Source organism: Argentina anserina, chromosome 2, assembly GCF_933775445.1.
Source record: "Argentina anserina chromosome 2, drPotAnse1.1, whole genome shotgun sequence".
In the NCBI taxonomy this organism is placed as follows: domain Eukaryota; kingdom Viridiplantae; phylum Streptophyta; class Magnoliopsida; order Rosales; family Rosaceae; genus Argentina; species Argentina anserina.
The window spans coordinates 19,964,696-19,991,434 of record NC_065873.1 but is presented as its reverse complement, the minus strand read 5'-3'; the positions used below and the strand labels follow the sequence as shown (position 1 = coordinate 19,991,434).

Below are 26,739 nucleotides of genomic sequence, written 5' to 3'. Positions count from 1 at the left end.
CTACAATTAGGCAATTAGCAACTAAATGCATACGTATGATGTTCATAAACTGCTTTATTTCTATCTATTGGAAACCGTAAAGACAAGGGCGGATCCTCTTCATAACAAGGGATGCTCAAATATCCCCAACCAATCACAAAAAAGGAAGTAATATACACATATTTTTTTAAAGTGGAAGTATCCACAACACTCACCACCGACACTCAACATTTTCGCATGCGCACAGAATAGTAATTAATTAAATTCACTTTTTTTACGACCTCAAAGACTAAGGCCTTAATTTCTAAACCAAATCCATACCTTAGCTCCACTCTTTACCACAATACTACCGTCTTCCATTAACTACTAAAGTGTGGTTTCGCGGCGTTACTCGGCTAACTCCCTAGATCGAATTGGGGATTTATAGTTTTTGTTTTTGTTTGGCAATCTCAAGTGAAGGAGGTAATGGAATTGGAATTAGGATTTAGTTTTACTTCGTTTATGTAATAACCCCAAATTTTTCAAAACGATATTTGATTTGAAGTAAATTCTATAAAGTTTTGTAATTCATTTAAATTTAATTTGATTTGTTTGCAAACGTTACGAAACGGAAACGTTCCGAGAACGTTTAATAAGAAAACGTTACGTTTCCGAACGAATTTATCGACTTTTATTTCGTCGTTCGGTTGCGGAAACTTTCTTCACGGAAGTTGTAGAGCTCGTCGATACGAGTTCGTGAGCATGTGACGCGTTCAAATCGGACGATGTATATGAAAGTTATTAACGATACAAGTTAGTGTCCGATTTAAAAAGGGGTATATAAGGAAACTGAACAGAAGTAGGGTTTCCATTTTCGGAAACCCTCTTCTCTCTCTTATCCCGCGCCTCCACCTCTCTCTCTCTATTCTCTCTCGCTCTCTCCCCGATTTCTCCCCTTTCCTCAGAAATTTCACCGCCGATCTTGCCGACCCGTGGTTCGTGTCACGCACCACCGCTCCTAAAAGCTTCGCACTGCCCTCCTAGTCAGACCCTCAGAAGATCGAGCCCTCTCTCGTCGCCGTTCGTCACGCCGACTCACCTCGCTTCTGCTACGAATCGTCGTCGTTCTCCGACAAAGCTAGGGTGCGGAGCAAGGGCGCCTCCATCATTCCCCAACCTCTGCAACACCTACAACCGAAGGAGGCGACACGACGAAAGTTTCTCGAGGGATCGACTCGATCGAAGCTCCACCGGTTGATTTAGGTAAAGCTTGATGAAATTTAATTGATGTGTGTGATTGTATGATGTGTGGGAGTGAATTGGGCGAATTTAGAATTGATTTGGAAGGAGTTTGGAGGAGATCGGAGGAGAGAGTGGAATGGTGAACACCGCCGCCTTAGGCGGCGCGTGTGAGCGTATGGGGTGGCTTAAAGGCGGTGTGAGGCCGCGGGGAGGCCGGAGGAGGGAAGGGGGAGAGATTTGAGGTAGCGGTGGCGTCATACGCGCCGTTGGGGGTGTCGGCGCGTGGGCCCCACGCGCCGCCACGTGCGGCGGTGTGAAAGTGTTTTCCGATAGGGGTATTTTGGTAATTTACTTAAATGTAAATGTAAATTTTATTTACTACGGTAAATGTAATTAAATTTTACCTTCGGTAAATGTAAATATAAATTACTTTCAGTAAATGTAAAAAGTAATTTGTAAAAGGTAATTAGTAAATTTTATTTACTGAGATTGTATTTACCTTTAAATAGTACGTATACGTACAGAAATATGTATTAATATTTATACGTACAGAAATACGTATTAATATTTATACGTACAGAAATACGTATTAATATTTATACGTACAGAAATATGTATTAATATTTATACGTACAGAAATACGTATATAATATTTATACGTACAGAATTGCGTATATAATATTTATACGTACAGAAATACGTATTAATTGTATATTTGTACAGTAACCGTGTATAGTAACAGTGAACAGTAACTTCGTAAAACCGAAAATTGCTGAACAGTAATCGATTATTACTGTTTCGGCATTTAAAGGTTTACGAAACGATTCTAAATTCTTATCTTATCTTTTCAAGGTGATCGTTAAATCAAGGAAAATAATTATCTTCGGGAAATTGTGGGATTACGCTCAAGTCAATAAGGTGAGTAAAATCTCACATATTTACGAATCTACCCTCGCGGTGATTCAAGATTTTGCAAGAGTATTTAATAATGAATTACGACATGTATACAATTTAGTGGATTACATATATACTGTATAATGGTAATAAGTACATATATATATATATTTCATTAAATTATATATTGTTATTAATTCATTAGAAATGGTCATTTCGATGACGGAAGTTTGTGTATTGAGCATGTGTGGTGAAATATGACATGTATAAGATATAGCGGACTATATATGTATTGTATAAATGGTAAATAAGTACGAATATATATAGTTTGCTATATAATATACTGTTATAATTTTATTGTGATTATATTGAGCATGTGATTTGAATTGTACAATATAATGTGAGATTATTGTACGTGATTTTAACATTGAGATTGTTAAAATGTGAATTGTCTTCGGACCTGATTTTTGGTACAATATGATGTGAGATTATTGTACGTGATTTTAACATTGAGATTGTTAAAATGTGAATTGTCTTCGGACCTGATTTTTGGTACAATATGATGTGAGATTATTGTACGTGTTTGGCAAGTCGAAACCTAGCCTTTGGCCGGGCGAAAGTTACGATACAGTTAGAGCTCTAGTCTGTCTGCCTTAGTACTGCATGTGAGGTAACGGGTGGTTATCTGCTCATGGGTACTCAGTTTATTTTGGATGTTGGGTAGCGGGTGGCTATCCAATATCAACGGTGTATTACGAGAGGGGTAACAGATGTGTACCAGCGTTCTTGGTACCCGTATTATAAATGCATTGGGTAACCAGAAGCGTTACTTAATTTCCTCATTAGTGTTTTATTTCATATTTCTTTGGGTCAACCAGATGGGCTGACCATTGACTCATGAGGGCATTTATATTTGTTGTTTGTGATCTTTCGTATATTTTGATATGCGAATTATATTTTGATTTTACTCATACGAGCTATAAGCTTACCGGGTTTGTGTTTACAATCCCGGTGCACCAATTCGATGGTGTAGGGGATAATTCCGCAGATGCTGATTAGTGGAGGTTGAGTGACGACTACAGAGGCTCGACGTCGTCATATCCTACTTGTGGTGAGGTTTCAGCGTGGATTTGTGTGTGAGAATTTGTGTAATTTTATTTGTGAGATTTGTGAGTGATTTGCGAGGATTATTACATTTCCATTTTATGTATGGATTATAAATTTGGGTTGTAATAATTTGGTTGTCTGAGTTGTATTGAGAACTCATAATAGATCCGCTGTTACACTTTAATGATTTCGATTTATTTGAGATTATTTGGTGTTTAACGACTTTAGAATTTTGAGTTTTTAAGCTCGAAATTTTGGGGTCGTTACAGTTTAATTATTTTGGTTACTCTGATTTTTGAGTTTGGATTGAGTTGAATTCTAATTGCTATTTTTTGGAATAGTCAAGGAATAGAACAAAGAAGAAGCAGGTTTTTGTTTATCCACTTTATCGGTTCAAGCTGCTTTATTCATTCATTTAACATAATTAAGTATTTCTTGATGTATGAATTGATTGAATATAATTATAGATTCCCGAATTGTTTTGTGACTTTTGTGTTCTACTATTTTATCGAATTGTTTGGTTATATATGTGCACTTATCAATTTTGGTAGCTAGATGTAATGTCACATTGTTAGTAGTTGTCTAATATAAGTTTTGTTTTTCAATGATTATAGGTTATTAGACTAAGATCATGTAATATCAAAACTTCAGCCAAAACGAAGCGTTCGAAAAAAATTACTTCATGGTTTTTAAGCACTGTCCAAATTCTCACTATTTATTTCTTCTTCGATTTAGAAATTTAGAAATTAGAACTTCAAGCATCCCCGATGTGACTATCCAGAATCCGCTACTGGGTAAAGACAAATTTATTTACCCCAGAAAACAAATTCTTCCAAAATTTAGTTTAACACAATGGGAAGTTGAGAACTTGACAGTTTTAAATTCTAATTTTTTTTAGTGAGGTTAATTTAAAATGATCTTACTGACCGATGTACGTACGCCTAGCTTGTCTTAAGATTCTTCATGGCAACCTCTCGCCCCATCAATAAGTGGATAGAGAAGTGTAAAGGGTAGAGATAATTAACCAGGTAAAGCAAAAGGTTAACTGATTAAAGAGACAATTCGCCCTTCAGCTTGATTGCTAGCTTTTGATCACTGACAGCAGTGTCCAGTTATAACATCACGTTGTATGTTTTCTTTTCTATCCCTTCTTTTTTTAGGATGGAACAATCTGAAAATTAAGTGCTGCAGTTTGTTTTGTCAATTTTATAAGTTGAATCTCAGGTTTCATTTTTAAGTGATCAATATTGTACCTAGCCGATGTGTCAAGAACAAGCTGGTATAAAGGTAAAAGTAAAAGGTATATGGAAACGAGTGTGTTGCGCTCGTAAGAGTAAGGAAGTGTAAAGGATTGCCCAAAGAATAAAGAGGAGTTTTCTAAAGAAGTGTACTGTAGAGGATAGACTATAGAGATATATAAAAACCAGCCAAAGTTTGCCATCCTTTGCTTTCTTCGCTGGCTGCAGCTAGCAGCTGGTCCCGTCATGGAGTCATGAATCACATGCAGTATGCTCTTCGCGGTTCTCACATGCAGGAAATATTGGTAATTAATCACATTTATAGTGATTGTCTTTCATTAGAAATGTCACACGTTGATTCTTTTGGCCGATGAGATTCAAGCGTGAATTGCATGGCAATGGGAATACAAAGCTTACTTGGGATGCAAGTCTTATAGGCTGGCCCCTTCAGAGCACACTAAATTACTATTCTTCCTTTTTGTGTTGATAAATATGAGGCACAAACGTCAGTATTAGTTGCAACTGTCCACTTTTAGCTAGTTCGATAAGGAAAAAATGTCTTCTGCCACAAATACTACCAAGATCGGCAGCAAAGACGATGCTCTCATTAAGAAATACTTGTTCGATAAAGCCATGAAAAGCGAATGGAAAGATGTTGTCGAGGCGTATACGAACAATGAGATTGCTCACGGGGCAAAGATCACCAAGTCAGGTGACACGGCATTGCACATAGCGGTGTTAGAAGGCCAACATGACCATGTTGCAGAACTGGTAAAACTGGTTTCCGAAGAGAAGCTGAAACTCCAAAACGAGCGAGGGAATACACCTCTCCATTTTGCTGCAGCACAGGGGAATGTGAGAATGTGCCAGTACATTACCAAAGGTCGTCCTTCTTTGGTTAGTATTCTCAACAAAGATAAAGAGACCCCTCTCTTCTTGGCTGCTCTCCATGGCAAAAAAGATGCCTTCTTGTGTCTCCACTACATATGTACTCCTGACGAGTCTCCTCCAAACTACAGTTACTGTAGGAGGGATGATGGAGAGACTATATTGCATTGTGCAATTGCTGGAGACTACTTTGGTAATCAGAAGCAATGAAGCACTTACTTAGATCCCTTTAATTTATATTATAAGCTATATTATGTACTTCGATTACATGAATTAACATACTGATGAATTGTGGATCACAGATTTGGCATTTCATATAATAGCCCTGTATGAAGATCTAGTTCAATCTATCAATCAAGATGGGTTTTCCCCTCTCCATCTTCTGGCGAGTAAGCCTTCTGCCTTCATGAGTGGTTGTCACCTTAGACCTTGGACCGCAATCATTTATCACTGTAAGTACAAATTGATTGTAGAGTACGTGATCGATCAAACGATTCCATGTAAACTAACTGGTTATAACTCCTAACTGGTTATAACTCTTCTGCATGTTTGGTTATCTCAAAGGTATTTTGGTCGATGAGCTGAACGTGGAAGAAGAAAAACACTTCCATGACCGGGTAACTAATACAATTAACGATGAAAAGGCTACGAATTACCCAGACAACTACAAAACCTGTATGCTAGTGTACGGGAAAATGGCTGAATTATTATCATTTGGTATGTGAATGAATCAAATCCAGTTGAACATCAAGCACCTATACATGACTTATGGGTCGATATATTCTTTTTTGTAATCAAATAACTGTACAACTCTCTTGTAGTTTACCCTAAAAGCCGGAAAAAATCCACAGATCCAGAGAACCGTGAAGAAGCTACTGGAGGTCCTTAATTACAACACCTGCATGGGTTGATTTTATGTAAGTATACAGATTGAATATTCTGTACTGAAGTACTGCTCTACTCTTTTGTAGTTCATAAAGTAGCTACCGAAGGAAATTCAGATTCTTACGACACCTGCTTTAATTTTGTCAAGCTCTTATCAAAGGCAATGCTCATTGTTCTTGGATTAGGTATGGCAACATTCCCATCCTATGATATCTTGGTGTATCATGGTCCATAATATTGCGTACAATACACTAAATTGAGGACATATGTTTGTACAATTCAATCACATGAATACACACACACACACACACTCACTTTTTCCTTGATATTTGAAGGATCTACGGAGATACAGAAGATTAGGATCAAGAAACAAAAGCAAAAATGGGCTGTTCAGATCATGGACAAGCTACTAGAAAGTGCTAAGATGTATGAATATGAATACAGTGGTATGAACCCGCAAACCCACATAGACGATGAAACAGTGCCGTACAAAGTTTCAGACGGTGGCGACAGCATCACTTTTGGAAACATTGGTACCCTCTAGCGTCTCTCAGCGATCAATAAATAGTTCATAAGGAACAAATTAAAATGAAAAACTTTTCTTATGTCCACACTCAGTTAGTCGATAATATTGTATCCTATGTAGATAAGGCCTCTACGTACTACAGGGTCATTGCCACCAGAAGCTATGGAGAAAAAGGCTGAGATTGAAAAGAAGGAAACACCCATTTTGATTGCTGCGAAGAATGGTGTGACTGAAATGGTGGAGAAGATCCTCAAACATTTTCCGGTGGCTATCCATGACCTTAACGCACAGAAAAAGAATATAGTTATGTTGGCTGTGGAGCACAGGCAACCTCATGTGTACCAACTCTTGCTACAGAATAAAATGAAGGAATACATTTTCTGCAAAGTGGATGAAAATGGCAATAGTGCATTACACCTTGCAGCAGAGCTGAGAGAATATAAGCCTTGGCTAATTCCTGGTGCTGCCTTGCAAATGCAATGGGAAATCAAGTGGTATGAGGTAATTAACATGAATTAATCAAGACAAATCTTTCACAAAGTCTTCATATACCGCGTTTAATTTCAATATATATCTTATTGTTCGAAGTAAATTAGTTGTAATATGATACAAATAAAATGCTACCAATATATCGATTAATTACTAATCTAGTAAAGGTGAAACTACTTTGATGAAGAGTAATATTGATATTTGATGAAGGTGAAACTACTTTATTTCGAACTAATTTTTCTACTCCTTACTGATTCATTACTGTACTTAAGATGAATTCATCAGTGAAAAGAGATGGACTTATTATTGAGTACTTGCGTCCGATTCTTGGTGTGCAGTTCGTGAAAAACTCAATGCCACACCATTTCTTCGTCAGAACCAACAAGAAGGGGCAAACGGCAAGGGACATCTTCACCAAAAGCCACACCAATATCGTCAAAGAGGGCGGAAGTTGGCTGACCAACACCTCACAGTCCTGCTCAGTCGTTGCCGCACTCATCGCCACTGTCGCCTTCGCCACGGCCTCTACAGTCCCCGGTGGCACCAATCAGGAAAGCGGCAGGCCCACCCTCGAAAACCAGACGGTTTTCGACATCTTTGCCATTGCCTCCCTCGTCGCCCTTTGCTTCTCCGTCACGTCAATGGTGATGTTCCTGGCCATTCTGACATCAAGGTATCAGGAGAGGGATTTTGGGAAAGACCTGCCGAGGAAGCTCCTGTTCGGCCTGACGACGCTGTTTTTGTCCATCAGTTCCATGCTGATATCGTTTTGCGCCGGGCACTTCTTCGTGCTCAAAGATAAACTCAAGTACGCGGCGTTTCCGGTGTATGCAATATCGTGTTTGCCGGTGTCATTCTTTGCTATAGCGCAGTTTCCGTTGTACGTTGATCTGGTGTGGGCGACGTTTAAGAAGGTACCGCAGCGGAGTTACAGGGTATGTGACTCCTCTTTTAACTACCTCATTGATGCATGCAGGGCTGTGCGTAGTAATCTAGCAGTAGATCCGTTGTTAATTAGTCTTAGTTAGGTTTTGTCCATACGCTGTACGATAAAAATTAAGAAACATAACACTAGTAGCTAGGCCATGCCACAGGAGAAGTCCATATATACGACTTTCGTGGACTTTTACTCTCCATCATACCCTAGCTCATACCATGCAAAATAATGAACTGCTTCTCCTCTTACATGAGTTACATCAATATATAACATCGAAATATAACACCACGCATAGAAATATTATTATCATTATTGCGTGCATTTTTCCTGACGAGCAGTTTTTTTTGTGTGTGTAGGAATGACCATAAATACTAAAAAGATGAACAGTAGTCTCAGTCATCGAATTACATATAGCCACCGAAAGAGACAAGGATCTACTCTCATTCTACCACATCGCGCTCCTTCACTTGTGTCTTGCAACTCCGAGTTCGCTAGTTACAGTGCTTATTGACCTTTATATATCTTCACACTTGTTTGGAGAAGGAAATAGGGTAGCGCATGCATGCTCCAGCTAATCATGATTCATGGAGCTTCTCTTTAAGAGTAGGTATGATGGGTTATGTACCTTCTTCTCTTTTAAGATACTCGTGTCGTGAGATTGATATTTTGTGTGTTCCGGTTCAAATTTAGTATGTTGATCGACTTATTTGTTTTACTCGTCTCTTCGAAAGGTTTTAACTAGGTCATCCTCCATTGTTGATTATCCATTTTTTATATTTTTAATTAATAAATTTGACTGTTGAGGTTGTTCTTTTGCCATGGTTAACTCATCAACAATAAAAATTAGGGAAAAAAAAAACAAAAAGACAAAAGGGTTTAGCATTTTTGATGCACTTGTGTGAGTGGTGTCTCAAACTCCGGTGTAGATTATTAGAGCCCAAAGCCCACAAAGTATATGAAACATGCAAAACAATCCAACTTACATCAATCATCATGATGACATAAGAAGCAGCAAAGAAGAATAAGACTTTAAGAAGAAGAAGGCAGAAGAGGCTAAAAAACACTGTATAATTGGAGCAACTTTTTCAACGCAGCTATCAATTATGTAAACAAATGGTGTTGGCTTCGAGTCTATTTCCTGAGGATGATGATAACGACGACGACGATGATGAATTGATGATGATGATCATAAAAAATGGCACACGATGAAACAGGGGGTATTTCATTACATACCCATTTTTTGTGTATGTTTTTAAAATAAACCCACATATTATTTAATTATAATTTTTATTCAAATATTGTCAAATAAAATACTAGATTGTCTTTTATTTTTAAAAAAATTACATATTACCACTATTTAATTATAATTAGTCAACTTTGGTATTAATTTTTTTTTACCTTAATTATAGATTAAATATGACTTTGCAAATTTCCTTTTAACTCATCATTATTATCAATAGATTATATTCAAAAGACCTTAAAATAATGAATGTAAAACTTACAATTTGATGATTTAAGATTTCTATTCGTGAAACTTGAAAATTGTTAGATTATTAACTTGGAGAACTTTGTTATATCATAGTCTTTTTTCTGATTTTTTAAGTTTCATTCATACATTGAAGGTATGTAGGACTTTAAGTGTTTAACCTAGTTAGTAGGTATCTCTTTAATTACAACATAAGAATGAGAATCATATCTATTTAGAATGTTCACGTAGAATTCCTAGTTCATAGATATATGTCTCATCTATAGAAATCTACCTTTTATTGAGGAAGACAATATATAAATGAAGTTTAATATGTCTCTTTATTAGATGTTATAGTGTATATATATACCTATGATTCTTGTCCAAAATATTGTTTAATACCTCTTACAATGGATTAATGTGACAATATACCTAATAAGAAGGAAAAAAAGATAATTCAACAAGAACAATATGTACCTCACGAAAAGAAACACTTACTAAATCAAGACTGTTTAGTACTTTATATACCTTCATATGAATTTCTCATATAATCTTCATATGACTATCTCTTATTGCTTGAAAATAAGAATTGGTGTAAAATTTTGCAAAATGAAATTGATAGAAAAAGAACAAGAAGTTGCAAATTTTGTGATGAATATATATACACATTGATGTTAACAGTATGAATTAAATACAATTAAATAATTATGGATACAATTGATGAGTTTCACATTCAAAATTGATTTTAAAACCTAAGATTTGGAAAATTATTTAGTATAACTTTTTATATGTTAGAATGGTAGATTAGACTTATACAAAAATGAAAATTAATAATAATAAACGATTTTGGGTGTATAATGAAAGAAAAAATGGATGTAGGCTTAGATTTAAAGAGGTGTCTCATTATTGGGTTTAATTCTAATTTTCTCATGAAACAAAGGAAATCAAATTTAATTGAGTAAACTCTCACCACACACGACACTGTGAATCCTGCTGCTAATCGAACTCCTACGTACTGTAGGATTGCATGGAAGGTGTCTAATTATTTCTCTAGCTATTATATACACTTGAGACTTGCGAGTGATCAGTCACCAAAACATTGTTCCGTTCACAATTTCCCTCCGCACAAGGAATCGACTCCCCTTGGCCCTTTCCAACTGTGACAGTAATGACCCGAGTTTTCGAAATTATATTTTTTGGATTGTTTAAAATTTATAAGTTTTTGAAATTCATTAAACGTGTTTGTTTCACTTGCGACGTCGGAAATCGAAAACGGAAACGATATCGGAAATGTGAATTAGAAAAATGTTACATTTCCGCGACGTGAGAATCGACTTTTACTCCGTCGCTCGTTTGTGAAAACTTCCTTCACGAAAGTTGTAGAGCTCGTCAATACGAGTTCGTAGACACGTCATGCGTCCTAATTGGATGGAAGTTATTAACGATGGAAGTAGTTTCCGATTTTGGAAACGAGTATAAAAAGGAAATTATTGGAGCTAGGGTTTCCATTTTCGGAAACCCTCACCCCCGCCTCTCTCTCTTCTCTCTCTTCCTCCACTCTCTCCCTCAAAAATCTTCACTGGCGATCTCGCCGACCAGCCCGCCGTGGCTCACACCGCCCCGCCCATTGGCATCGCACGGTCCCACTCTCCAATCCCCAAACTCGATGCGGTCCCCCTCGCCCCGTGAAGCCTACGTGACGACCCGAGGCTCGTGCGTTCCTCCGCCAATGCCGTGCTCGAGGCAAGCTCGCCTCCACCTCTCCTCACCTCTGGAGCCATCCACGACAAGGTTTGAACCTCGATCCCCGCGCGCCCTCGCCTCTGCTCAAATCGACATCGCCGATTTCTCAAGCATCTTCGACGACGATCCGAAGGCTCCACTGTATGATCTAGGTATGATTTGAATTGATGTGATGTTGTTGTGTGATTTTTGGTGGATTTGGGTTCGATTTGATGGCGGATTGGAGGAGGAGGAGGAGGAGGAGGAGGAGGAGGAGGAGGGGAGATACCGCCGCCTAGGGCGGCGCGTGTAGGGGCGTGTAGTGGCCTAGAGGCGGCGTGAGGCCGTGGGAAGAAAGAGGGGAGGAAATTGAGGGGTTTGGGGGCGGCGGTGGCGTGCTACGTGCCAAGATTAGGAGAGGCGTGTGGGCCCCACGCACCGCCACGTGCGGCGGCGCGTGAATAGTGTTTTCAAAACAAAAATTTTGTACGAATTTATTTTTATGTACGGTGAATGTAAAAAGTAATTTACGTACAGTAAATATAAATTTCTTTTACGTACAATAATAGTAAATGTATATTACATACAGTAAACGTAAAAGTGAATTCGAAATGGTAAATCGTAATTATTATTTATTGAGACAATATTTACGATTGAATAGTATGTATACGTAAACAATATATACACATACATGAATACATAATTGATGTGTATTTGTACAGTAATACGTGAACAATATTTTTGTAAAAATCAGAAATTACTGAACAGTAAAATATTATTACTGTTTCGGCATTTAAGGTTTTACGTAACTATTCTAAATCCGCTTCTTATCTTTTCAAGGTGATCGATACTTCAAGTAAAAGATTCACATTTGGAATCGTGAAAATTTCGCTCAGGAATATAAGGTGAGTAAAATCTCACAATGACGAATCTACCCTTGCGGAGATTCGGGAATATGCTAAAGTTTAAAGAATAAACTATGATATGTATTTGATATAATGGATTGTATATGTGTATAAATGGTAAATAGGTACATATATATGGTTTGCTATATTATATACTATCGTAAATTCTGTTGTGAATAAGTTCATATTGAGTTGAGATTTATATATTGAGCATGTTGATTCGATTTGTACAATATATTGTGATGATTATTGTATGTGGTTTTAACATGGAGTTGTTAAAACGTTTTTGTCTTCGGACGTGTTTATGTTTTCGGACGTGTTGTTGTCTTCAGACGTGTTTTTGTCTTCGGACGTGTTTATGTCTTCGGACATGTTTTTCTGTCTTCGGACGTGTTGGCATGTCGGAACATAGCTTTTGGCCGGGGGAAAGTTACGATACAGTTAGAGCTCTAGTCTGTCTGCCGGGGTACTGCATAAGAGGTAACATATGGGTTATCGGCTTATGAGTACCCATATTTTTGATATTGGGTAACAGATGGTTATCCAATGTCGGCGACGTATTATATGAGGGGTAACAGAGGTATACCAGCGCTCATGAGTACCTGTATTATAAATGCATCTGGGTAAACAGAGGGGTTGCCCAACTTTTCATGAGCATATGTATTTTCACATTATTAGACAACCAAATGGGACGTCTAATGAGTCATGAGTGCATTTATAATTGATGTTTTGTGGATTTCGTATATATTTTTATGCGAGTTGTATTTGTTGTTTTACTCATACGAGCTGCAAAGCTTACCGGGTTTGTATTTACAATCCCGGTGCACATATTCGATGGTGTAGGGGATAATTCCGCATGTGTGGATTAGCGGAAATCGACGGACCACTCTAAGGACTCGAAGTTGTTTTTATCCTATCTTGAGGTGAGGATTTGTGTGGATTTATGTGAGGATTTTGTGAGGATTTTTACATTTTCATTTGATATAATGTCGAATTATAAATTTAGTTTGTAATAATCGATTGGACTGAGTTGTTTATTGAACTCAGTAATGATCCGCTGTGACCTTAAAATTATTTCGATTTTATTGAGATTGTTTTAGAGTTTTTCATGACTACAAAATTTAAGTTTCATACTCAAAATTTTGGGGTCGTGACAGTAACACTTCTTGCCCACAAACAGAGCCCCCGTTGGTGTACGTGCTGGTAATTAGTAATTATTAGTGTATATGAACAAGAACTCATATTATTTGAGTAGTTAGATCATTACTAATTTACTAGAACTAATTGCTTATTGAATATAATTAATTTAAGACTAATAGGTGTTATGGGGTTAGAAGAGTATCAGCGTATTTACGGAATTGAGTTATAGATCATTTGTACATCTTATAAGTTTTAGGATCTTACTCGTTAATTATAGTTGTACATCTTTTTCCAATTCTCACAGCAAGTTTTGTACGCCACCAACTTGTTGCTAAGCCAAGGTCTAAGAAGCTAGCAGACCAAACCACAGACCTTTCGGGACCCATGCCATCTTACTGATGTAATAGAGTTACTGATCTCTTGGTCATTTCAAATCAAAAATGGGATTGGCTATCTAAATTAAAACATGCAAATCATCCTCACCTTTCAACAACTCTACGATTTAGGCACATTTACGTTAAATTTCAGTACTTCTTCCCGTCAAATTGATATACAAGTAGTATCATTTGTTTAATTGTTTTATCTACAGCTGCTGAACTACTGCAACGTTTTGAAATTTAAAAGTGCCAAGCATATGAATTCAAACTTGGGTCACGCTCATGTTTAAAGCGACGTATAGAAGTAAAGGTCCGAGGTCTTTTCCAGGTCTAGTCTCCGACTCCCAATCTCATTCTCCTTGTCCCACAACAAACGGACGACGATCGACGACGACGATTGTAAAGGACTCATCTGTCACTCTGTCAGGGCCTCCTCTGTGGTCATTCCATCATGTTTCGTTTTCCTAGAATTCAAATGCGAAAACATCGGCATTTGCTGGAACAGTGTCAGGCATGTGCAGGGTGGATCGTTTCACCGGGAAAGAGATGGTCTTTGTTTGTAACGCATGTCTTCTAAGTTCTCACTTTTAACCTTAACTAGTTTTACCTCATTACCAGAACTAGTTTAACCTCATTGAAACAGGGAAGTGCAAAATTTAAGGTAAGAAAAAATATTGAACTGCATTTGATTATGCGTTTTGTCAACTATATATATATATGATTCCACATTTGGGAACCCATTTGATAATTTCCTTGCATTATTCTCCAAATTAGACAGACTGGCCTAAAACTATGATCCACATTCTTAATTTGTTTTCAGTGCGATTTAATTGAATAAAATAAATTCCAAAGGACCCCATTGTAACAATTAGTGATGCTGAATTATTTTGTTGTAATGTAAAGCAGACAATCCAGCCAAATCAATATATTGTTTTTTAGATTTTGAGGCTCCCCCTCTCCAAAACCCAAGTGGTGTCGTTTTCCTCATAAAAAGTCCAACTTCAGTCGTAAATTTCTCATTTTTAGCACCAAGATTTAGTTTTTGAAGAGCAAAAGTGGGAACAAAGAGTGAAACTTTATGTTTTTGCAAACAGGGGCGAAGTTAAAGTGAGCATTTTTCGTTCGGATTCCGCTTCAGTTTTGGTCCCTCTCTCTCTCTCTCTCTCTCTCTCTCTCTCTCTGAGCTTGTAACGGGTCCTCCTGCAAATTGGTGCGTTAAAGTGAAGTGGGTATTTATCTCTCTTATCTCCCTGTTTCTATGTTTCTCTCTCATTCAGTCATTTTGTTTGGTTATGGTGATTTGGCATTTTATGAGGGGATTGGGTTCTGTGGGCTCTAATGTGAGTCCTTGTTTCTGGTAGAGATCTTAGGGACTTGTGATATTTCTGTTTCTGGGACATTGATGATGTTTTGGCTGTGTTTGTGATTTTTTTTTCTGAATTTTTGTGAATGATTTATCAGCTGAGTGGTTTTGGATCACTTGGAGCTTTTCTGGGTGATTTGAGACCTGGAGGAGATAAACCCATCTGGCCGTTTTGGAGATCTGGGAATTGCTTAGGGTCTTATGCCCTATGAGGACCTTCTTTCCCTCCGAGTCTTGTAAAGAGTCGCAGCTCAATGCTCTCAATCCCCAGTCTTGGCTCCAAGTCGAAAGAGGGAAGCTTTCCAAGCTTTCATCAAACTCAAACTCCTCCTCGTTTCCTTCATCTTCTTCTATGTAAGTTGTTTTGTCTTTTTTGAGTTGCTTTTTTAGTGTGAATCAATGTTTGTGTTGCCCAATTCAGCATATTGATTTTCGTTTTCTGTTGGGGGGGTTTTTTTGGGGGTGTTGGACTTGTTGTAGAGAATCTCTTATAAAGGTGCCTGAGCCGCCTATACTCCCATTCTATAAGCCGGTTGATTATGTGGAGGTTTTGGCTCAAATTCATGAAGAACTTGAGTTGTGTCCTCCACAGGAGAAGTCAAATCTTTATTTATTACAGTTCCAGGTCTTTAGAGGCCTTGGAGAAGTCAAGCTGATGCGGAGAAGCCTCCGTGCAGCTTGGCAGAAAGCCAACAGTGTTCATGAGAAGCTTGTATTTGCAGCTTGGTTGAAGTATGAGAAGCAAGGGGAAGAACATATTTCCGACTTGCTTTCCTCTTGTGGAAAATGTGCACAAGAGTTTGGGCCGGTAGATGTTTTAGCTCAGCTTCCTGTTGATGGAAGTGAGCCTAGTGCCAATGAGACTATTTCAATGGGTGGGAACAAGATGACAAGACAAGTCAGTTTTAGAATTGAGGATGAGAAAATAGTTTGCGATAGGCAGAAAATATCCAGCCTTTCGGCTCCATTTGATGCCATGCTTAATGGGTGCTTCTCGGAATCACTTAGCGAGGACATAGATTTGTCAAAAAACAATATCTCAGCATCCGGTATGAATGAAATCAACGAGTTCAGTAAAACAGGCAATTTGCGAGAAGTCCCTCCACATCTTTTGTTGGAAATTTTAGCTTTTGCTAATAAATTCTGTTGCGAAAAGCTCAAAGATGCTTGTGATAGGAAACTTGCTTCCTTGGTATCTTCCAGAGATGATGCAGTGGAACTCATGGAGTTTGCACTTGAAGAGAACTGTCGTGTCCTTGCTGCATCATGTTTACAAGTTTTCTTGGATGATCTTCCTAATTGTTTGAATGACAAGCGGGTGGTGGAGCTGTTCAAGCATGCTGATAGAGAGCAGAGATCAATCATGGTTGGACCAGGCTCATTTTCACTGTACTGTTTATTGAGTGAAGTTGCTATGAACCTGGATCCTGAGTCAGATATAACCGCTTGTTTTCTGGAACGGTTGGTAGAATTTTCTGAGAATGATAGGCAAAGACTGCTGGCATCGCATCAGTTGGGATGTTTGAGGCTCTTGAGAAAAGAGTACGTTGAAGCAAAGCGTCTCTTTGAGGAAGCTTTAACTGCAGGCCATATTTATTCAGTTGCGGGTTTAGCTAGACTGGATCATATCAAAGGCCACAAAGTTTGGTCCTACGAAAAGCTGAGCTCTGTGATCAACTCTGTTATTCCTCTTGGATGGATGTACCAGGAGAGGTCATTATACTGTGAAGATAACAAGAAATGGGAAGACCTTGAGAAAGCAACTGAATTGGACCCAACTCTTACGTATCCTTACATGTATCGTGCAGCTACACTAATGAGAAAAAACAACTCTGAAGCTGCACTTGTAGAAATTAATCGGGTTCTTGGATTCAAACTTGCATTGGATTGCTTAGAGCTCCGTTTTTGTTTCTACCTTGCTCTTGAGGATTATAAATCAGCCATCTGCGACGTTCAAGCAATTCTAACTCTCTGCCCAGATTATAGGATGTTGGAGGGAAAGGTTGCAGCATCCCAACTTCGTACACTTGTCCGTGAGCATATTGAAAATTGGACAACAGCAGATTGTTGGTTGCAATTGTATGATCGGTGGTCTTCAGTTGATGATATTGGGTCCCTCTCTGTTATTTACCAGATGCTTGAATCTGATGTGGCAAAAGGTGTACTCTATTTCAGACAGTCTTTGCTTCTCCTCAGGTATGTTTTGAACCTCTGGGTCATTTTTTTCTGTTATTTATTCTGTAAAATTTGTGTGCTTTCTTAAACAATATATATTGGAGAATCCCAAATGTGTGTCAATGGAGAAATAAAAAGACTTCCTGATATTTTAGATTCGTCTTGTTCTTTCTGGATCCAAAGTCCTGCCAGCTGTTCCATGCTCAATTTGAGAATCCAAATGTGTGCATAAACCAAAATTACTTCCAAATTATAAATTATTTTTCCCTAATTTTGAAATCCTGCTTTCTTTGTGATATAAGTAGCATTTATGTAGATGATAATATCAGTAGAAACCTCATGCCTCTACTTGATCAGGTTGAACTGTCCTGAAGCTGCAATGCGGAGTTTACAATTAGCTCGTCAACATGCATCCAGCGAACATGAAAAATTAGTGTATGAGGGATGGATCTTATATGACACAGGTCACTGTGAGGAAGGGCTCCGTAAAGCAGAGGAATCTATCAAAATCAAAAGATCTTTTGAGGCCTTTTTCTTGAAAGCATATGCACTGGCTGACTCTAGCGAAGATCCGTCCTGTTCCTCAACTGTCATTTCTCTCCTAGAAGATGCCTTGAAATGCCCCTCAGATAGGTTGCGGAAAGGCCAGGTATGGTCTTGCAGCCCTGGAACTCTGATTGTTTTGCTTATACATGTAGTGACTGAAGTTCAGCAAAATTTCATACTACATTTGCTAGAGTACTAACTTGTGTGAGCTGCTGGTAATTATAAATATTTTTCGTGCAAATCCAATTATTGATTGCTAAAACTGAAGGAATTGTCACTTTGTCAAAGATTTTAAAAGAGCTGTTCTTCTTTTTAGGCTTCTTACCATATTCTGACCTATATCCTTCACTTTTCGTTTGCCAGGCTCTAAACAACCTCGGAAGTGTTTATGTGGACTGTGGGAAGTTGGATTTGGCAGCTGATTGCTACATTAATGCTCTTAAGATAAGGCACACCCGAGCTCACCAGGGCCTTGCTAGGGTTCATTTTCTCAAAAACGACAGGGCCGGTGCCTATGAAGAAATGACCAGATTGATTGAGAAAGCCCGGAATAATGCATCTGCCTATGAGAAAAGATCTGAATACTGTGATCGTGAACTAACAAAGACAGATCTGGAGATGGTCACCCGATTAGATCCACTTCGGGTGTACCCTTACAGATACAGAGCTGCAGGTTTGGTCTTCATTCTTTTGTCAACTATCCATAAGTTTTTCTAATTCTTTTCCTTCAAATGGTACTGAAATTGAGCCTTTATTTTGTTGTTGTTGTTGATGCCTCAGTGTTGATGGATAGTCACAAAGAAAAAGAGGCAATTGCAGAACTATCAAAGGCCATTGCGTTCAAAGCTGACCTTCACCTTCTGCATTTGAGGGCTGCATTCCATGAACACATTGGGGATGTCATGGGTGCGCTGCGAGACTGTCGAGCTGCTCTCTCTGTTGACCCAAACCATCAAGAGATGCTGGAGCTTCACAGCCGTGTAAACAGCCATGAGCCATGAACAGAGAACTTGAAAATCATTAGATGAAACTAGTTCAAAATTGTATCACCACCGTGTATACTATCAGACAAGTATACGTGTAAACACCTCTTTTTACAGGTCAAAGTTTTGTAATCTATGCTATTGGCTATATAATTTATTCAATCGGTAAGTTACCCATGTTCAGAAGATGTAGCATTGTTTTCTCAATGTAAGGAACGTAAATTCGTTTCAGACTAATGATTACTTTTATTATGCAATTCGAGAACCAGTCACACATTTACACTTTCAGTGAGGTTAGCTTCACAAGTCCTAGGTATGTACGGTAAAAGATCCTAAAGATGATAAAGCTGAAAACTCCGGGCGCCCGCAGATTCTACGTCCCAAAAAATTATGAAGCTGAAAAATCCGGGCACCTCCAGATTCTACGTCCCACCAAGGAAAGCTTCGAACCAAAAAACCTTCATATCCAGTAACGCAAATAAGTAAAACATTGTGTGGTTATAAAAACTGGAAATCCTATAGAGAAATCTAGGATCAGTCTTAAAGACTGTACCTCTAAAATTGGTAATACTACTTCCCATTAACTCAATCTGTGGGAGAAGGATGCTGGAAATATGGATGCCGCAAAGCATCATCCACACTCGATCTTTCTTCCTATAATGAAAATTTTCAATCGTATTAAACTTTCTAAAATAATTAGTGCCATATGAGATTCTTACGTAGTGTCTAAATTTTTAGGGACAAAAAATAAATGTTAACAGGCACTCACAGGCTCCCAGAGTAAAAGCTGGCGCACCAGCCGCAAAGCCCAAGCATTTGGAAATCTACAGTACATTTACATGGACTTAGAAGTTAATGAACATGGAATTTAGATGAGACACTGTAAGATAAAACAACTAATATAATGATTTACTAACCCCAACTTAAGAGGATCCTTACTCTTTATTTGCTTGGAGAAAAATTCTTTTGAGCATTTCCAGGAAGCTGGTGATGCTCCAGCCTAATCTCAAAAGTTCAAAAGTGAAATCCATTATATAGGTATCAACCAGAAGTGAGAGAAAGACTCAAAAAGAAGTGAAAGCTCAACACTAGGTATAACTTTTCTCCAAAATATTGCCAGTTTTATTTGGTTTAGGAAAAGATCAAACTTCTCGCCCAGATCCCATATAATGGTTATGGAAACAAAAAAGACAGATCCCTATTATATGCAACTCTGTATAATTCTAATATATTAACCATCATCTTTTTATAGGTTCTCTATATATTCTATGTTTGTAAGAAATTTTCATTTAAAAAGTGGTTTTCCAAACTTGTTTGCAGACCTGAAAAAGATGTTTACCTTCACGCCTGTGCAAAACTTATCCCCTAAAGCATTGATTTTTAGAAATATTATACTCACAATAATGAAATAAGGCAAACTTACTCGGTCTGTGTGGTGATGCTGTAAGAAACTACCAGGTATTAGTATACACAGCTCCATCAGTGATCTCAGTCTGTCACCAAAAAGGTACATCTACAAGTTAAGCATTATACTCAGAAACCATTGTTACGGAATTCTTGATAACGATACTCACTTGTATGCTAGCTCCTTTAAGCCCTCATTCCCTCCTTCAAGATGCTGATCTAAAAGAGCACGTGTGTAACCAGAGATCTCAAAAACATTTGGTGATCCTAAGATCACAACACCGACATTCCACATATCATACCTGTCGAGAAAAGTAATTATATATAAACTTACGTGGATGAAGAGCTAAGTTTAAAAGCATTGTCATAAAAACAGTTTTTCACAAATGTGGATCGAGAGCTGAGTTAATAGTATATATAAACATACTTCAAAGTTGTGTTTGTTGGCCTCTGATACCAATTAGCATGAAGTAATGCTTCAGGAGGAGTATATTCATTCGTCTGTTCAGCTCTGGGGAAACACCATAATCAATATAGAATGTAAATTCAAGACAGTTATTTACATTCTACCAATTGCAGCTACAATAGAAGATATACCTGGATGGTCCTGTGGAACCATACAAATGCTTCAAATTAAACGGGTCCATTGCACTACCAACGTCAATAATGCGCCTAAATGATTTCGCAAAGACATCAATAACCAAATCATATGAAAATCATAGGGCAAGTAATACTCTTATTATGACAAATGAATGGCAGACAAGGTAAGTTTAAATGCATTAATACCGTTGGCCTGACTACAATATTGAAGTAGCTTGTTTAATCAATTGATTCAGTGGAAACTCGGAGAACAAGTTACAGTAGGATACATATATACAATACTAAAGAACCTTACAGAGGCAACTTATCTTTAACTTTCATGCTACATATGTTATGCACAATGCACTTTAATGAGTTTGAACACAATTATGTAAAGTCCAACATATAAGATGATCGCTTAAGACCAAATATCATCTATTAAAAATAATTATACCAGGATCGTCATAGCAGGGGGAAATACGAAGATTATTAATGAAAAAAAGTATTCCATATAAGATATCTTAGAACGCAATGTAGCTGTGCTACAACTCGGATCATATGTTACCAATATCAAAATAAAATCTTATCAAATGATGACCCTTGTAAAGCAAAATGCAGGTCATAACACCAAAATGTGAACCAATATACAGTAAAAAAATTACAGATATAAATACTAAACATGTAAGATAGACTCACATTTTGGTGGTATAATTTTTGCCATGTGGAATTCCTTTCATACATCTCCCGGTGTCTTGCTCTTCATAGCATAGAACCATGCCACATAGAAAAGTAGAAAACATAAGTTTTCAATGCATTAGATAGTTATAGATACCCGTCTTTCTATAATTAAAAAAAAAACATTCACAGTTGATTATGCAACTATGCAAGTAGTATCAAATTATCAATATGTCCTGAAAGCATGCTTCACTAGTATATCTGATATGTTATTACAACCAGCAGAAGAAAGTGAAAGAAAACCAGACTACTGGTTCCGAAAAAATAGGACCTTCGTTAGTACTGATAAATATTATTTGTAACTTGCTTTATATATGTAATTGTACATAACCAGTGATGTTATTTATAATTACTGTACTGATCACTGATGCACTCACCAGGTTTAATATCTCTGTGGGTAACATTGCGATCGTGGCACGATTTCAACGCCATCAACTGAGTAAAATGAACTCAGGTCATGAGTGCATTGGTCACATCATAAAACCATAAGAATGACAGAATTTGGTGCAACCAAGACTTTGAAATTACAACAACAGCTAATGCCAGCAGTTAAATAAAATTGAAAACAAGAGTAATTACAAGCAAAATTGGGTAATCAAATCACCAATTTAGGCGAGGGAGTAAGGGAACAACAAGTGAGTGCTAATTTCTCTCATGCTAATTTCTCTCAGCATATAGCCGTATTTGATTAGTAAACTAAATAGAAGTAGATTCATCTCTGAATGACGAGGGAATTATCTAAGCATTACTTTCATTTGCTTGTTCTTACCAGCAATTGCTCAATGGTATTAACAATGAGCTTTTGACCTGGAAAAAGAATGCCAACCCCTCCATACACAAAACTAGCATGCAACAAAGAATTTCCATCCATCTTATACATGTCAAACCATTATAAGTTCATGATATGCCATGCCCCCAATCCAGGCAACTGTCTATACAAGATGCAAAACGTATATCAATAATCTACCTACTGAAACAGTTTCAGGGAAATCAAAGCATACCAGCTGCCATATAAGACTGCACATTTGCTCCTGTCCTTCATTTGTTGTCTTTAACCAATGCCACCATTTTGATGGACGCAAGATCTGCGCATGCTTCACTTTTTCATCCCTCCCTTCACCAGGATTTGTGTCTTCTTCAACAGTATACATAAGCTTTGATAAAGACATGCCCTCATAACGAAATACCAGCCATATTTCATTTGCTCGAGACTCGAAAGACTACATATCTAGCAATATGGTTCAGACCTTCTTCATAGAAATCAGTGTGTAGTCTAAATTTGCTTCCAGACATGCTTTCAGTAGTCCAGCTATTTCCTAATTCATCTGCCATTGAATCATTTCTTTCTACTAGGCCATAGAAATTGAACCATGATACATTCAAAACAGTATTTGATGTAGCAGTCGACAGTGAACCTCCAAGACAATTAGATGCATTGAGAAAAACCTCTCCAAAATACTTTTCACGTAAACCACTTAAATAAACAGCGGCTCCTTTCTCCACCTGTTACAAATAATATCGAGTCACCAGTATAACTTTTACTGACATTCCAATATTAGAATTATATATGTCCGAAACCTATTAAATAAAACAATTGATATATATATATATATGGAATTTAGCAAAATGATTATTTCAAGTCAAAAGACGAAGTAAAACAGTACAAACTATGGAATTTCAAGAAGAAAATTGCAAGTCTGGAAGCAATATCTAGTGAACTCATAATGTCCTAGTTTAAAAACATAAGTGATAGAAAGGTTAACTAAATTTTGTTACATTGAAGATTTAAAGAATGGTGTTAATTGGGGAACATGTAGATCAACTGTGAGAAAGAAAAACTAGTAAAGCAATAGGTTCTCAAGAAAAGTCAATTACTGAAATATCCATTAGCAGTATATCAATTGATCATTTAGGCTTTTTTCTCCAAAAAAATATATTATTTAGGCTTTGGCGTAACATTTTTCTACAGATAACAATTTTAAGGATGTCAGAATTTCAATTTCCCTCCCCAAGAGCCCAGTCTGACTAAAATATGAAATCATCTGAAGTCAAGCTTGAAGTTTCTATGTAGATAGTAATTTATGGATGCATTAACAAGATCAGAATGCACTGAAGGACCTCTCAAATTTAAATTGATAAAAGAAATTACCATAATGCGTTTCAAGATGAACAGATTTTCATTATGAAGGCCTACATGAAATTAAGCAATAGAGATATTATCTTAAGCAATAGAAAAAAAAAACAACAAATGAGATACTTTAGCTATCCTACTTGGGTCTGTAGCGTTTCAGCCTTGATCACAGTTCCAACTAAAAGCCAACCATACTTCACCATAAGATCCACGACCAAACCTCTTCTTTAGTACATACCTGGCCAGGAAGGTCAATGTTACTTATATTTCTACTATTTCAAATACACATCTGACATGGATAAGATAACATAAGCATAAATGGGACAATACAGTGCCATAGTCAACCAAAGGGTGACCATGTGAGAAAATTGATGACAAGGTTATATATATATATAGTCCCTATCCAGAGTGAAGCTTCACTCTGAAATTTCAGAGTGAAGTTCCAATTTTGGCACACTTTTCGGTCAAATTTTTTCAGCATAAGCGATTCAATTTTTAGGTATGCTATTCAAGATCATCTCTATAAAGTTTCATCCAATTTGATAATGATTTGCGCTTTTAAAATTGAGATTTACACGAACGGTTCACGTTGAATAGTTTTAATTCATTCATTGATTTAATCTAATTTCAATACTTTAATGATGTCCGAATTAGATGAAATTTTGTATAGATGATCTTGAATAGCATACCTAAATATTGAATCGCTTATGCTGAAAAAATTTGACCGAAAAGTGTGCCAAAATTGGAACTTCACTCTGAAATTTCAGAGTGAAGCTTCACTCTGGATAGAGACTGTATATATATATATATATATATATATATATATATAGCCCTTCAGGTGCGGACGTCCCGATTCCGGCGACGGCAGGCTGCAATGGCGTAGTGGACCAGTACAGCCGCACTATATATATATATAGCCCTTCAGGTGCGGACGTCCCGATTCCGGCGACGGCAGTGGACCAGTACAGCCGCACTACCCACTTCCCGGCGATCTCGTCTGTGCCGACCGGAACTCAATCGGCGACCCACTACGGCAGAATCTACAAAAATCAAGTTTCTGGGCAAATTCGGGCGATTTCGCCATTCCAACCGTCATTGGTTGCCGATGGAACTTCGACCGACACAGACAGTACCGCCGGGAGGTGGGGAGTGGGGTTGTCGTGGTCCGCCCCGCCGTTGCAGCCTACCGTCGCCAAAAACGCCGAATCGGTACAGTACGGACGTCCGCACCTTAAAAATTCTCCTATATATATTATATATATATATAATAGGTGTTCTGTCAGTCATTAGAGGTCTACTTTAGTCCAATTTGAAATATCTGCTTGATTAGTTATATTATGTATCAGCAATATGCACCAATTTGACTACATTTGCCACACAAAGACAATCGAGTGAGATATGTACCTCTCATCAGCGACTGAATTCTCAAAAGATCCATTATTTGAACCAGCATCATCAAAAGGAATTGATTCAAGCAAAGACAGGAACTGGCAAAGCCATTAATGCATTTTTCTCTAGCATTGTCCGCACTAATCCCAAGGTACATGCAAAAGTTCTGGTTATGGTAGAAACTTAGAGGTCCGCCTAAAATTGAACAAACGTTTAGAAGTTGGTCTAAATAGCTACATAGCACGGAAATTTAGTTGGATGACCGATTCCTGCTTCGGAAGCGGAAACGCTCGGAAGTGCGGGGAAGCGCGACGGTAGCGCGATTCCGGAAAAGGTGGGTTTGAGACCGCGGCGAAAACGTTGGCTTCCGAATTGGAAACGCGGCAAAAGCGTTGACTTCCAAATTGGAAGCGTGATTCCTTCCCTACCTCTATTTTATCAATAAATGTCTTGAGACTCTTCTTGTCGTCTCATCTTCTTTCAATTTCGTTAAGCGATTAAAGATGAATAACATCAATTGATCTGATATGTGTCAGAAAGAATGGGGAGAGCTGGGGAGAGATATCAATAAAATCTAGATGAGAGAGAGACAGAGAGAAAAGACAGAGAGTTGTGAAGAGATATGAAAAAAAATCCAAATGAGAGAGAGAGACAGAGAGAAGACGAACTTTTTTTTTATCAAATTCATCTAGTGATGTCTCTTTAACTTGCACGTGCCTAACACCTTCACACTATGTTGTACATTCTTTTGTTTGAAATTTGAAATGAAGCTTTAATAATGTTATAATCAAAGATAATCATAGTTTAGAAAATAAGTTATTAATAGTTATCCAGTTATTTTAATACTAGATAAAATAATTAAAAATAAAATATAAAAATAGTATATAATATATATATATTATTTCGACGCTTCCAAACCGCACCCGTTTTCTTAATTTTTGAAAGAAAAAAAACGCTTTCGCGTTTCCAAACGTTTCACTTCCACGTACCCGCATCAGATTTCATGCAGCCTAGCAGAAACCAGATACAATTCTATACAAACTCACATTGCATTCTTAATCTTATATATAAGGAATGTATGCCTAGACTCACTAATTATGTATTTGAGTACTTATTCATGTTTTACCCTATCCACAGCAATGAGAGGAGTGAGTTATTTATAAACAGGTTGGACTCCACACCTTTTCTGTCCAGGTAGATACAAGAATGTTGCATGTTAAGGCTCAATAAAGAAGTGCCTCACCAATGTGGAGCAAAATTCTACGTTTGAAACCCGCACTCACCAAAGTGTTGGTCAAGAGGCTCTGGAAGAGCCTGGGGCAGGTCATACACATAATTTTCATGGTCGTCTACTGTTTGCAGCGCGCACATACTCCGCTTGTTCATGAAGGTTCTCAGATAAATAAAAACAGCCAACACAGCCATGTTTTCCTTCAACCTAGAGAATGAAAATCAGTCAATTTATTCCTCAATCGTACCATAATGATTGAAAGAGAAAATACTTGAAATCTCAAATACTAACAATAACTTTTAAGTTAGACATTCAACTCAATGACTTCAGTAAATATCAGATAATTAAGTTGCAACACTATGAATCAATGAATTATTATTCCAATCACTTGCAAACAACTTTTATGTGATTACATATAACCACGATACAA

General features: G+C 37.5%; 3 protein-coding genes across 7 annotated transcripts; 2 read left to right on the top strand and 1 right to left on the bottom strand.

Moving 5' to 3' along the window:
* The first annotated feature begins 4,987 nt into the window (after positions 1–4,987).
* Positions 4,988–8,749, top strand: LOC126784134 (uncharacterized). Its single transcript, XM_050509621.1, has 9 exons — positions 4,988–5,520; positions 5,630–5,779; positions 5,892–6,050; positions 6,149–6,208; positions 6,299–6,397; positions 6,548–6,745; positions 6,881–7,239; positions 7,566–8,162; positions 8,521–8,749. The coding sequence occupies exons 1-9, from the start codon at positions 4,995–4,997 to the stop codon at positions 8,524–8,526; spliced, it is 2,154 nt and encodes a 717-aa protein (XP_050365578.1). The 5' UTR covers positions 4,988–4,994; the 3' UTR covers positions 8,527–8,749.
* Positions 8,750–14,833: 6,084 nt separating this feature from the next.
* Positions 14,834–18,906, top strand: LOC126783255 (ETO1-like protein 1). 5 transcript variants are annotated; one of them, XM_050508690.1, is made up of 6 exons: positions 14,834–14,998; positions 15,235–15,490; positions 15,617–17,332; positions 17,669–17,960; positions 18,221–18,530; positions 18,638–18,906. In XM_050508690.1, exons 2-6 carry the CDS (start codon positions 15,345–15,347, stop codon positions 18,856–18,858), a joined length of 2,685 nt encoding a protein of 894 aa, XP_050364647.1. In that variant the 5' UTR covers positions 14,834–14,998; positions 15,235–15,344; the 3' UTR covers positions 18,859–18,906. The 5 variants fall into 5 exon arrangements, with proteins under 5 accessions (XP_050364647.1, XP_050364648.1, XP_050364649.1 ...); XM_050508691.1 differs by having other exon boundaries at positions 14,834–15,002; XM_050508692.1 differs by having other exon boundaries at positions 14,840–14,983.
* A 519-nt stretch (positions 18,907–19,425) lies between these two features.
* On the bottom strand, positions 19,426–26,503 carry LOC126784133 (probable inactive protein kinase At3g63330). Its single transcript, XM_050509620.1, is given in 17 exon segments — positions 19,426–19,494; positions 19,610–19,664; positions 19,758–19,840; positions 20,264–20,333; positions 20,415–20,546; positions 20,672–20,755; positions 20,842–20,916; positions 21,520–21,600; positions 21,932–21,993; positions 22,560–22,779; positions 22,781–22,904; positions 22,983–23,061; positions 23,708–23,778; positions 23,830–23,927; positions 25,094–25,178; positions 25,181–25,273; positions 26,362–26,503. Coding segments are annotated over 17 exon segments (1,623 nt in total).
* Positions 26,504–26,739: the final 236 nt, after the last annotated feature.